At 40.9% G+C, this 13,656-nt stretch overlaps 1 protein-coding gene across 2 annotated transcripts in view; it reads left to right on the top strand.

Annotated features, from left to right (window-relative positions):
- CDCP1 (CUB domain containing protein 1) overlaps positions 1 to 13,656 on the top strand; it is a 63,064-nt gene that overhangs the window by 36,680 nt on the left and 12,728 nt on the right. For both annotated transcript variants that reach the window (XM_073232508.1, XM_017654540.3), the window contains 2 exons: positions 3,650 to 3,871; positions 4,882 to 5,262. In XM_073232508.1, coding sequence (XP_073088609.1) covers positions 3,650 to 3,871; positions 4,882 to 5,262 — 603 coding nt within the window. The remainder of the gene's footprint in view (positions 1 to 3,649; positions 3,872 to 4,881; positions 5,263 to 13,656) is intronic.

Raw genomic sequence — 13,656 nt, 5'->3', positions numbered from 1 at the left:
ATACTCAGCAACAACAAGGAAAAACAGACTGATATCGACAACAAGATGGATGAGTCTCAAAAAATGTTGAGTGAAAAAGTCCAGAGACAGAAGAATACATTCTACATGATTCCATTTATACTAAGTTCCAGAAGAGGCCAAATTTGCAGGGATGGATATCAGAAGGTTATTTCCTTTTAGGGCATGACTGGAAGTCAGGGGGAATTGACTGGAAAGGGGCACAGTAGAACTTTCAGGGCTAATAGGAATGTTCTAGATCTTGCTTTGTGTGATAAGCACAATAGAGATATAAAATCAAAACTCATCAAACTGAATGCTTAACACATGCCTTTTGTTATGTGTAAACTATATGTCAAAAAAATTAGGGGAAGCTATATTAAATGGTTATGAGGGTTTGGAAGTCAGATTGCTTTAGGGCCCACTTATTAGTTAGCTGTATGACTTTGGGCAAGCTATTTAATACTTCTAAGCTTTAAATTTATAGGTTATGAAATGAAGATAATAAAAACAGTATTATCTTAAGCAAATTTAACCTTTGAACTTCCTAAACAAGAGGTCTATTTTTTGTTGTATACCAACACTGGAGTATAGTGTTGGTCATAAATACAGGCCCTCTGTAAACATTTGATGACCTGTTTTTGAAGTAAACCAAAGTCTGACAAATTTAATACAATTTCTAAAGCACATCGAGGACCAATTTCACTATGGCCTTGGACCCAAATGGCTGTTGGTATGGTCTTTCAGAGGGCGCATCACCCATATGTGGGCTGTGTGAAACCAGGCCCAGGGCCCACAGTGTCCTGTCTCCTCAGAGCAATCAGCAGGCTGGAGATGAGGAAGCTTGGATTTTGGGGTCCAGGGAGGCAGCGAGCCTTGTAGAAACATCACAGGCTTTATAATTAGGAAGATGTGGACTTGAATTCCAGTCCCACCACCTCCTAGTCTTAGTTTCCCTATATAAAAAAATGGGGGGAGGTAACACCTACTAAGATAAATTGCATTTTTGTTCTAAAATATTTGCCATGCCTACTGAGGGAGAATTAGACATGCTGCCCCATTGACTGCAGGCCTGGCTGTGTGAGTTTGCTTTGGCCAGTGGAGTGTGAGCAGAAGTGAGTGTGCCACTTCTGAGCAGAAGCCTCAGCACCCATTGTGTGGCTCACTTGTTCAAACTCTATCACAAGATGGGCATATTACATACAGAGGCTTCTCCTTCAGCCTGGATCTCAGAATTTAGAAGACATGGACCTGCAACCAACTCACAAGGATATGCAAGGCAAATAAGGAATACACCTTTGTCATTTTAACCCTTCAGGTTTAGGGATCATTTGTTACGGCAGTGTGATTCAGCCTGAGCTGACTGACACACCCTCTCTCAAGGATGGCATCAGGATTAACAACCTCTACCTCATGGCTCTCTAACATGAGCCAGATTTGCAGGTTATAGAGATCCATGAAGTTCATGTTCTGGAGGGAAAGGCAGACAAGTAATTGGAAAATGATGACTTCCCATTAAAAATAGCTTTGCTTCCCCCTTCAACCACAGTGTAATGGCATTAAAAACATTCTTAAAAGCATAAATGGAAAGGAAGTAATATAACATTTTATAAAGTGGAAAATAGGGTAATAACTAATTCAGCAGACCTGAAAGGGCAAGATCCTAAGCCAATAGTGGGGAAAACCAAGAAGAAACCAGAGCAAAGTCTCAGGAGGCAGCAAGTCACCTCCAGAACTAGGGCAAATGTAGGGCTAAAACTAGGAGAAACCACTGCAGCCCTAGACCCTCCCCTTGGTGCCAGCATCCAGGAGATGCTCCTTCCCCTAGTCAAGAGAAGATAGGACCTTCTGTGGAGAAGGTAGGACAGTTTCTAAACTAAAGCTCCCAGTAGCACTGAAGGTGGGGGTTCTAAGCTGAACACAGAGGGCTGAGTAAAACCCACGTACTGAGGGTTGAGGCCCCATCCTGCTCCCTTCCTGGGCTGCCCTGTGTGTTTCCTCCATTTGGTGAATGGTGGGTTCTTCTCTCGGGAATCTAACCAACCCTACAGACCTAAACATACTGACGTTATGGGTTTCCCAGGAAGCAGTCAGGCCAGATCACCTGCCGAGAAGCTCAGTCAGCAGGCAGAGACATTTCCAAATAGCTTGGAGTGCCTCACTTTCAGTAAGAGCCAACTACAGATATCCATGTCACAAGAACAGGTTGTCATTTTTAAGAAGAGCTTCCACTGCTGAAAGAAACTCTTTGAGATTAAAAATATGACAGCAGAAATGAAAGACTCAAAAGGACCAAAAGGTAACGATGAGGAAATCGCCCAGAAAGTGGAGTTCAAAGATAGCTAGAGGGGTACAAAATAGGAGGAAAGGTAAGAAAATCAGAAGACTAGTCAAGGAGGCCCCGTATCCATATAAAAGGAGTTCTAGAAAGAGAGAATAGGAAAAATAGAGGGGAGGGAATCCTCAGAGACTCTGCAGGAACATTTGCCAGAACTGAGGGACATGGACTGTGATTGAAAGGAACCACTGAACATGACAGATAAAAACAGATGCGCACCCAGGCCCTTTGCTGTAGAATTTCAGAACATGAGGGACACAAACTTCCAGCGAGGATGGAATGCACTGCGTACAGAGGAAGGAGAAGCCATGTTCCATAGTTTATTTAACCATACCAGTATGAGGGGGCCCCTTGCTTTCCACAGTTACAGGGCCGCAGTGCAAACATGGATGTATGTTCCATGTCACACTGCCAGGAGCACAGGGGTGCAGGTCCTCAGTTTCAGACTATACATTTTTGTTTTAATTTTTTTTCTCTGATTACAAATGATGCTATAAATGGTATTAAGAACTCATCGTATTTGGGATGTTTGGACATTTGTATTTCCTTTCCTCTGAACTGCTCAGTCATTCTGGGTTGCAAATATTTTCTCCCAATGTGTCCCTTGTTCTTTAACATTACATATGGCACATGTCAGACAGATATTTTAAACCTTTTTTCTTTTACAATTTGTATTTACTCCACATTTATAAGGATATTCTCTTTGTTTTTACTGGGGTGACTGCTTTGAGCTACCAGTCTAATTTTATTCTTTTGCTAATGGGAGAGACAGTTTTGGCCCACCCTGTAGAGTTGTTCATTTTTTTCTCATGTGTTTGAAACATACCATTTATTAGAGATTAAATTACAGTATCTATGGTTCCATTTTATCCATGATTCTTCCATCGCTGCACAAAAACCACACTGTTGTTGATTACTGTTCCTAGTCAGAGTGTTCAAGTCAGTCACTAAGATCAATGAATATTTTAAAAGATGAATGAATGTGAAAATTATGTAGAAAAATGAGTAAAACTGTATAAAATAATAAAAGCTGAGCGTAACATTTCATATATACTACTTTTAAGTAGGTGAAAACATGCATGCATATGAACAAGAACTCAAATGAATTTGAACAAATGAAAGCAGTTAAAGGTGGTAGCAATGCAGTCTATTGTTTTTCTTTTTAAATTTCTTTTAAAGTTTTATAATATTTTCTTAATAATAACAAATTTTTCCAACGTTCCCCAGGCAGGAGAGGTTTTGGGCTACATTTTGCCTTCTCACAGGGTTGCTGCCAGCGCAGTCTTCATGCCAGTTTTCTGTTTGTGGTTTCAGATAAAAGCTATGTGGTTGACTTGAGTGATGAGCAAACCACGTCACTCACCATTGAGCCTCGGCCTGTCAAGCTGAGCCGCAATTTTGTCCCCGGCTGCTTCGTGTGTCTGGAGTCTCGGACCTGCAGCACCAACTTAACCCTGACACCGGGCTCCAAACACAAGGTCTCCTTCCTTTGTGATGACCTGACACGCCTCTGGATGAATGCTGAGAAAACCATAAGTACGCCAGCTTAGTATACGCCCCATCAGGCCATGGGCAGCTCTCCCTTCCCAGCCCTGTCTTCTTAGTGGGGGGTCTCCTGGGTAGGTCGTAAACAGCATGATCAGAAATGGCTCCACAGTGCAGAGCGAGCAAGGGCAGCCCAGAAACAAGCAGAGTGAGGTGGAGACACACCCCTTGGAGGAACAGCATTGGGTGGAACGCGCATCCTTCAGAAGTACACCGCATTCTGTCCACGCCTAGGTCTCTGGTGCCTGGCCGACCCATCTCTCTCTAGTGAAATGCCCTCCTTGCTGCATAGTCTTCCCTACCCTTGCCTATCCACACACACCCTGCTTCCATGCTCACTGCCCACTTGTCTTCTCTTGTGTGGGACTGAGGGTGTTGAGGTCGAGAACTTCGGCTTGTTTCATTTTTCATCCGCCAGCAGTGCCGGACATGTGCTCGTCCTGTAATAAATGTTTGATAAATGGAGGGCAGCAAAACCAATAGTCACCTCCCTGCTGGGCCCCCATGGTCTCTGACGTGGGTGCTCTAAGGGCCCCTGCAGATGCGGCAGCCGAGGCCACGAGAAGCAGAGCAGCCCAGGGCCACCCCTTTAGGAAGAGGCAGAACTGGAACACAAGCTGAGGTCTCCCCCAGGCCACTTGCCGCTCTAAGCCCTTCCCAGAGTGAAGCAGGTCTGGGTGGAGGAAAACCCTGTGCCCTGCCCACATGGCACTGTGCGTCTAAGACACACATACACAGAGGAGAGAACTTGTCAGACAAGAAGAGAACATTTCAACTCTACATCCACCGCAGGACTTGGTCTGCTGGTTTAGTGCAGAGTAAGAATGTGAGAAGGTAGGCAGGAAAGCTAGAGAAGTAGCACCAGGGAGCCGGGAATGGAGGACAGAGTGGGAGAGGAGAGACCAGGGAAAAAGGAAACAAGCCTGGGGATGAGCTGGGAACTGCAGCGGTGCCCTTCCCACACCCTACCTGCCTGGGTCTCACAAGCCCCTCTTTTCCAGGCTGCACAGACCAACGGTACTGCCGCAGGAAATCCTATTCACTCCAGGTGCCTGAGGACATCCTCCAGCTGCCTGTGCAGCTTCACGACTTCTCCTGGAAGCTGCTGGTGCCCAAGGATAGCCTCAGCCTCGCGCTGGTGCCAGCCCAGAAGCTGCAGCAGCACACACACGAGAGGGGCTGCAACACCAGCTTCAGCTACGTCATGGCCAGCGCCATCCCCAGCCAGGACCTTTATTTTGGCTCCTTCTGCTCTGGAGGCTCCATCGAGCAGATCCAGGTGAAGCAGAACATCTTGGTGACTCTCCGCACCTTTGCCCCTGGCTTCCAACAAGACGTCTCCAGGCAGAGCCTGACCGTGACCTTTAGACCATACTTCAAAGGTAAGGGGTCTTCCTCTCTGTCCCCATATCTGTGCCTCCTTAGCCTTTCTTGTTCTTTCTTGTTTGGGCATTCATCTTTTGGGTTTTTGATTGTCTTAACTAAGCTGTCAGTTTTAAAAGAAGGGACAGCTGAGTAGTCTGGTGCTGATGCAAGAAATCTGAAAGATGTTTTAGTCCTAATCCTGACTTCATCATTAACCCAGGGTGGAAAATTCCAGTAGTTACAAATAAGACTGACAGTGGAAGGCGATTATTTGTAGGCAGCAGAACAAATAATCATGTTGGAGTCTTTTTTGGAAGTAGAGAGGGCATAAATAAGAACTAAGCAAATATTACAGAGCCCTGGATTTTTAAGATGGTAACATAAAAATCCTTATGCAGACAGGTTTATGGTTCTGCTCTGACAGTTCAGAATGTAGTGTGGAGTGCATGGAGGAAGGAATACCCGGAGAAGGATCAATCTCCAGGGCACTAGGGGCCCATTCTCCAGCACGGTGGAGCAGACCCCTCCTGGAAGGTCAGTGTAAGGTCTCCAATGTTCTGAGGCACCAAAACATTTAAATCAGTCACAAAGGTGAACTCTACATGATTCATTTGAAAACTCACAGTCACCAGTACGGGTTGCTCCATGTCAGAGGCCATTTTAAAATTGCCCAAGACCTTTATTTGAGGTATACATGGTACTTTTGTTTTCAGAGGCATGAGTGGGAGGGAAAAAAATCTTTGACCCTAACATTAAGGTCAATCCTGCTGCCCGATGTCTGCAAGGCTACCAGAGAAACTCCTTCTGGGGAGGCTTGACATAAGACACACTCTCATCAGTGCAGGATGTTGGGGTTTTATCTGGCCTGAAGGTAAGGAATGGACTAGTTGACATGCTGGAAGCTCTTTCAGCATTGCAGTTCTAGATTTCTCCCTAGAAACTGAAGACTTTATTTTCTTACTTATTATTTTTTTTAAATTTTTATTAAGGCATTATTGATATACACTCTTACGAAAGTTTCAGATGAAAAAACAATGTGGTTACTACATTTACCCATATTATCAAGTCCCCAACATACCCCAACGCAGTCACTGTCCATCAGTGTAATAAAATGCCACAGATTCACTGTTTGCCTTCTCTGTGCTACACTGTCTTCCTTGTGACCCCCACACCATGTGTGCTAAACATAATACCCCTCAATCCCCTCCTCCCTCCTACCCACCTGACCTCCCCACCCCTTCCCTTTGGTAAGCACTAGTCCCTTTTTGGAGTCTGTGAGTCTGCTGCTATTTTGTTCCTTCAGTTTTGCTTTGCTGTTATATGCCACAAATGAGGGAAATCACTTGGCACATGTCTTTCACTGGCTTATTTCACTGAGCATAATATCCTCCAGCTCCATCCATGTTGCTGCAAATGGTAGGATTTGTTTCTTTCTTATGGCTGAATAATATTCCATTGTGTATATATACCACATCTTTATCCACTCATCTTGATGGACACTTAGGTTGCTTCCATATCTTGGCTATTGTAAATGGTGCTGTGATAAACATAGGGGTGCATATGTCTTTTTGAATCTGAGAAGTCGTATTCTTTGGGTAACTTCCAAGGAGTGGGATTCCCAGGTCAAATGATATTTCTATTTTTAGTTTTTTGAGGAACCTCCATATTGCTTTCCACAATGGTTGAACTAGCTTACATTCCCACCAGCAGTGTAGGAGGGTTCCCTTTCTCCACATCCTCACCAGCATTTGTTGTTCTTAGTCTTTTTGATGTTGGCCATCCTTACTGGTGTGAGGTGATATCTCATTGTGGTTTTAATTTTCATTTCCCTGATGATTAGTAATGTGGAGCATCTTTTCATGTGTCTGTTGGCCATGTGAATTTCTTCTTTGGAGAATTGTCTCTTCATATCCTCTGCCCATTTTTTAATAGGGTTATTTGCTTTTTGGGTGTTGAGGTGTGTGAGTCCTTTATATATTTTGGATATTAACACCATGTCATTTATACATATATTCTCCCATACTTTTTGTCCTGTTGATGGTGACCTTTGCCGTACAGAAACTTTAGTTTGATATAGTTGCATGTGTCATGTTTGCTTTTGTTTCCCTTGCTCGAGGAGATGTGTTCAGGAAGAAGTTGCTCATGCTTATATTCAGGAGATTTTTGCCTATATTATCTTCTAACACTTTTATGGTTTTATGACTTACATTCAGGCCTTTGATCCATTTCAAGTTTACTTTTGTGTATGGGGTTAGACAGTAATCCAGGTTCATTCTCTTGCATGTAGCTGTCCAGTTTTGCCAGCACCAGTTGTTGAAGAGGCTGTCATTTCCGTATTGTATGACCATGACTCTGTTATCATACACTAATTGACCACATATGGTTGGGTTTATATCTGGGCTCTCTAGTCTGTTCCATTGGTCTATGGGACTGTTCTTGTGCCAGTACCAAACTGTCTTGACTACTGTGGCTTTGTAGTAGAGCTTGAAGTTGAGGAGCATAATCCCCCCACCTTTATTCTTCCTTCTCAGGATTGCTTTGGCTATTTAGGGTCTTTGGTCATTCCAATTGAATTTTAGAACTATTCTCTCTAGTTCATTGAAGAATGCTGTTGGTATTTTGATAGGAATTGCATTGAATCTGTAGATTGCTTTAGGCAGGATGGCCATTTTGACAATATTAATTCTTCCTATCCATGAGCACGGGATATGTTTCCATTTATTGGTATCTTCTTTAATTTCTCTCATGAGTGTCTTGTAGTTTTCAGAGTATAGGTCTTTCACTTCCTTGGTTAGGTTTATTCCTAGGTATTTTAATCTTTTTGATGCTGTTGTGAATGTAATTGTTTTCCTGATTTCTCTTTCTGCTAGTTCATTGTTAGTGTATATGAATGCAATGGATTTCTGTGTATTAATTTTGTATCCCACAACTTTGCTGAATTCAGATATTAGATCTAGTAGTTTTGGAGTGGATTCTTTAGGGTTTTTTATGTACAATATCATGTCATATGCAAACAGTGACAGTTTGACTTCTTCCTTGTCAATCTGGATGCCTTTTATTTCTTTGTGCTGTCTGATTGCCGTGGCTGGGACCTCCAGAACTATATTGAATAGAAGTGGGGAGAGTGGGCATCCTTGTCTTATTGCTGATCTTAAAGGAAAAGCTTTCAATTTCTTGCTGTTAAGTACGATGTTGGCTGTGGGTTTGTCATATATGGCCTTTATTATGTTGAGGTACCTGCCCTCTATACCCATTTTGTTGAGAGTTCTTACCATGAATGGATGTTGAATTTTGTTGGATGCTTTTTCAGCATCTGGAGATGATCGTGTGGCTTTTGTCCTTTTTGTTGATGTGGTGGATGATGTTGATGGATGATCTTTATTTTTTTTTATTTTTATTTTTTTTGGATGATCTTTTTGATGTATTTTTGAACTCAGTTTGCCAATATTTTGTTGAGTATTTTTGCATCAATGTTCATCAGGGATATTGGTCTATAATTTTTTTTTTTGTGGTGTCTTTGCCTGGTTTGGTATTAGAGTGATGCTGGCCTCATAGCATGAGTTTGGAAGTATTCCCTCTTCTACTCTTTGGAAAACTTTAAGGAGGATGGGTATTAGGTCTTCACTAAATGTTTAATAAAATTCAGCACTGAAACCATGTGGACCAGGGATTTTGTTCTTAGGTAGTTTTTGATTAGTAATTCAATTTCGTTGCTAGTAATTGGTCTATTCAGATTTTCTATTTCTGGGTCACCCTTGGAAGGTTGTATTTTTCTAGAAAGTTTTCTTCTAGGTTATCCAGTTTGTTAGCATGTTTTTCATAGTATTCTCTAATAATTCTTTGCATTTCTGTGTTGTCCGTAGTGATTTTTCCCTTCTCATTTCTGATTCTGTTTATGTGTGTAGACTCTCTTTTTTTCTTGATAAGTCTGGCCCAGGGTTGTTTTTTTTTAATTTTTAAAAATTATTTTGTTATCATTAATCTACATTTACATGAAGAACATTGTGTTTACTAGGCTCTCCCCTACCCCATGTCCCTCCCACAAACCCCATTACAGTCACTGCCCATCAGCATAGTAAGATGTTGTAGAATCACTACTTGTCTTCTCTGTGTGTACACCCCTCTCCTTTCCCCCACCCCCTACAGTATACATGCTAATCATAATACCCCCTTCTTCCCTGCCCTTATCCCTCCCTACCCTCCCATTCTCCCCAGTCTCTTTCCCTTTAGTAACTGTTAGTCCATTCTTGCGTTCTCTGATTCTGCTGCTGTTTTGTTCTTATACTCCACAGATGAGTGAATCATTTGGTATTTGTCTTTCTCTGCTTGGCATATTTCACTGACCATAATACTCTCTAGTTCCATCCATGTTGTTGCAAATTGTAGGATTTGTTTTCTTTTTATGGCTGAATAATATTCCATTGTGTATATGTACCACATCTTCTTTATCCATTCATCTACTTATGGACACCTAGGTTGCTTCCATTTCTTGGCTATTGTAAATAGTGCTGCGATAAACAAAGGGGTGCATCTGCTTTTTCAAACTTGAGTGCTGCATTCTTAGGGTAAATTCCTAGAAGTGGAATTCCTGGGTCAAATGGTAAGTCTATTTTGAGCATTTTGAGGAACCTCCATACTGCTTTCCACAATGGTTGAACTAATTTACATTACCACCATCAGTGTAGGAGGGTTCCCCTTTCTCCACAACCTCGCCAACATTTGTTGTTGTTTGTCTTTTGGATGGTAGCCAGTCTTTACTGGTGTGAGGTGATATCACATTGTGGTTTTAATTTGCATTTCTCTGATAACTCGTGATGTGGAGCATCTTTTCATTTGTCTGTTGGCCATCTGATTTCTTCTCGGAGAACTGTCTGTTCAGCTCCTCTGCCCGTTTTTTAATTGGATTATGAAGAAGTCGCTAATGTTTATGTCCAAGAGATTTTTGCCTATGTTTTTTTCTAAGAGTTTTATGGTTTCATGAATAACGTTCAGGTCTTTGATCCATTTTGAATTTACTTTTGTGTATGGGGTTAGACAGTGATCCAGTTTCATTCTCTTACATATAACTATCCAGTTTTGCCAGCACCATTGGTTGAAGAAACTGTCATTTCCCCATTGTATATCCATGGCTCCTTTATCAAATATTAATTGACCATATATGTTTGGGTTAATGTTCTGAGTCTCTAATCTGTTCCACTGGTCTGAAGCTCTGTTCTTGTGCCAGTACCAAATTGTCTTGATTACTATGGCTTTGTAGTAGAGCTTGAAGTTGGGGAGTGATATCCCCCCTACTTTATTCTTCTTTCTCAGGATTGCTTTGGCTATTCGGGGTCTTTGGTGTTTCCATATGAATTTTTGAACTATTTCTTCCAGTTTGTTGAAGAATGTTGCTGGTAATTTGATAGGGATTGCATCAAATCTGTATATTGCTTTGGGCAGGATGGCCATTTTGATGATATTAATTCTTCCTAGCCAAGAGCATGGGATGAGTTTCCATTTGCTGGTGTCCTCTTTAATTTCTCTTTAGAGTGTCTTATAGTTTTCAGGGTATAGGTCTTTCACTTCTTTGGTATTTTTTTGTATTTTGGTATTCTTTGGTATATCACTTTCCTAGGTATTTTGTTCTTTTTGATGCAAGTGTGAATGGAATTGTTTTCCTGATTTCTCTTTCTATTGGCTCATTGTAGTGTATAGGAAAGCCACAGATTTCAGTGTGTTAATTTTGTATCCTGCAACTTTGCTGTATTCTGATATCAGTTCTAGTAGTTTTGGAGGGGAGTCTTTAGGGTTTTTTATGTACAATATCATGTCATCTGCAAATAGTGATAGTTTAACTTCTTCTTCACCAATCTGGATTCCTTGTATTTCTTTGTTTTGTCTGATTGCCGTGGCTAGGACCTCCAGTACTATGTTAAATAACAGTGGGGAGAGTGGGCATCCCTGTCTTGTTCCCAATCGCAGAGGAAAAGCTTTCAGCTTCTCACTGTTCAGTATGATGTTTGGCTGTGGGTTTATCATGTATGGCCTTTATTATGTTGAGGTACTTCCTTCTATACCCATTTTGCTGAGAGTTTTTATCATGAATGGATGTTGAATTTTGTCAAATGCTTTTTCAGCATCTTTGGAGATGATCATGTGGTTTTTGTCCTTCTTTTTGTTGATGTGGTGGATGATGTTGATGGATTTTCGAATGTTGTACCATCCTTGCATCCCTGGGATGAATCCCACTTGGTCATGGTGTATGATCCTTTTGATATATTTTTGTATTCGGTTTGCTAATATTTTAATGAGTATTTTTGCATCTACATTCATCAGGGATATTGGTCTGTAATTACCTTTTTTGGTGGGGTCTTTGCCTGATTTTGGTATTAGTGTGATGTTGGCTTCATAGAATGAGTTTGGGAGTATTCCCTCTTCTTCTATTTTTTGGAAAACTTTAAGGAGAATGGGTATTATGTCTTCTCTGTATGTCTGATAAAATTCCAAGGTATATCCATCTGGCCCAGTTTTTTTTTTCTTGGGTAGTTTTTTGATTATCGCTTCAATTTCTTTGCTGGTAATTGGTTTGTTTAGATTTTGTGTTTCTTCCTTGGTCAGTCTTGGAAGGTTGTATTTTTCTAGGAAGTTGTCCATTTCTCCTAGGTTTCCCAGCTTGTTAGCATATAGGTTTTCATAGTAGTCTCTAATAATTCTTTGTATTTCTCTTGGGTCCGTCATGATGTTTCCTTTCTTGTTTCTGATTCTGTTGATGTGTGTTGATTCTCTTTTTCTCTTAATAAGTCTGGCTAGAGGTTTATCTATTTTGTTTATTTTCTCAAAGAACCAGCTCTTGGTTTCATTGACTTTTTTCTATTGTTTTGTTCTTCTCAATTTTGTTTATTTCTCCTCTGATCTTTATTATGTCCCTCTATTTCTGCTGACTTTAGGCCTCATTTGTTCTTCTTTTTCCAATTTCAATAATTGTGATGTTAGACTATTCATTTGGGTTTGTTCTTCCTTCTTTAAATATGCCTGGATTGCTGTATACTTTCCTCTTAAGACTGCTTTCGCTGCATCCCACAGAAGTTGGGGCTTTGTGTTGTTGTTATTTATTTCCACATATTGTTGGATCTCCATTTTAATTTGGTTGTTGGTCCATTGATTATTTAGAAGCATGTTGTTAAGCCTCCATGTGTTTGTGAGCCTTTTTGCTTTATTTGTACAATTTATTTCTAGTTTTATACCTTTGTGGTCTGAAAAGTTGGTTGGTAGGATTTCAATCTGTTTTAATTTAGTGACGCTCTTTTTGTGGCCTAGTATGTGGTCTATTCTGGAGAATGTTCAATGTGCACTTGAGAAGAATGTGTATCCTGTTGCTTTTGGGTGTAGAGTTCTATACATGTCTATCAGGTCCATCTGTTCTACTGTGTTGTTCAGTGCCTCCGTGTCCTTACTTATTTTCTGCCCAGTGGATCTATCCTTTGGGTTGAATGGTGTGTTGAAGTCTCCTAAAATGATTGCATTGCATTCTATTTCCTCCTTTAGTTCTGTTAGTATTTGTTTCACATATGCTGTTGCTCCTGTGTTGGGTGCATATATATTTATAATGGTTATATCCTCTTGTTGGACTGAGCCCTTTTTCATTATGTAATGTCCTTCTTTATCTCTTGTTACTTTCTTTGTTTTGAAGTCTATTTTGTCTGATACAAGTACTGCAACACCTGTTTTTTTCTCCCTACTGTTTGCATGAAATATCTTTTTCCATCCCTTGACTTCTTGTCTGTGCATGTCTTTGGGTTTGAGGTGAGTCTCTTGTAAGCAGCATATAGATGGGTCTTGTTTTTTCATCCATTCAGTGACTCTGTGTCATTTGATTGGTGCATTCAGTCTATTTACATTTAGGGTGATTATTGATAGGTATGTACTTATTGCCATTTCAGGCTTTAGATTCGTGGTTACCAAATGTTCCAGGTTAGTTTCCTTACTATCTAAGAGTCTAACTTAACTCACTTAGTATGCTTTTACAAACACAGTCTTTTCTATTTCTTCTCCTTTTTTCTTCCTCCTTCATTCTTTATATATTAGGTTTCAAATTCTGAGTTTTTTTTTGTCTATTCCTTGATTGACTTTGGGGATAGTCAATTTGATTTTGCATTTGCCTCGCAATCTGCTGCTCCACCCCCCCTACTGTAGTTTTACTACCTCTGGTGACAGCTATCCAACACTAGGAACACTTCCATCTATAGCAGTCCCCCCAAAATAGACTGCAGAGATGGTTTGTGGGAGGTAAACTCTCTCAGCTTTTGCTTATCTGGAAATTGTTCATTCCCTCCTTCAAATTTAAGTGATAATCTTGCCGGATAAATTAATCTTGGTTCCAAGCCCTTCTGCTTCATGGCATTAAATACATCATGCCACTCCCTTCTTGCCTG

The sequence above is a fragment of the Manis javanica genome, chromosome 3, assembly GCF_040802235.1.
Source record: "Manis javanica isolate MJ-LG chromosome 3, MJ_LKY, whole genome shotgun sequence".
Taxonomy (NCBI): Eukaryota; Metazoa; Chordata; class Mammalia; order Pholidota; family Manidae; genus Manis; species Manis javanica.
The sequence above is the reverse complement of the archived record's forward strand: the minus strand, read 5'-3'. Positions and strand labels throughout refer to the sequence as shown.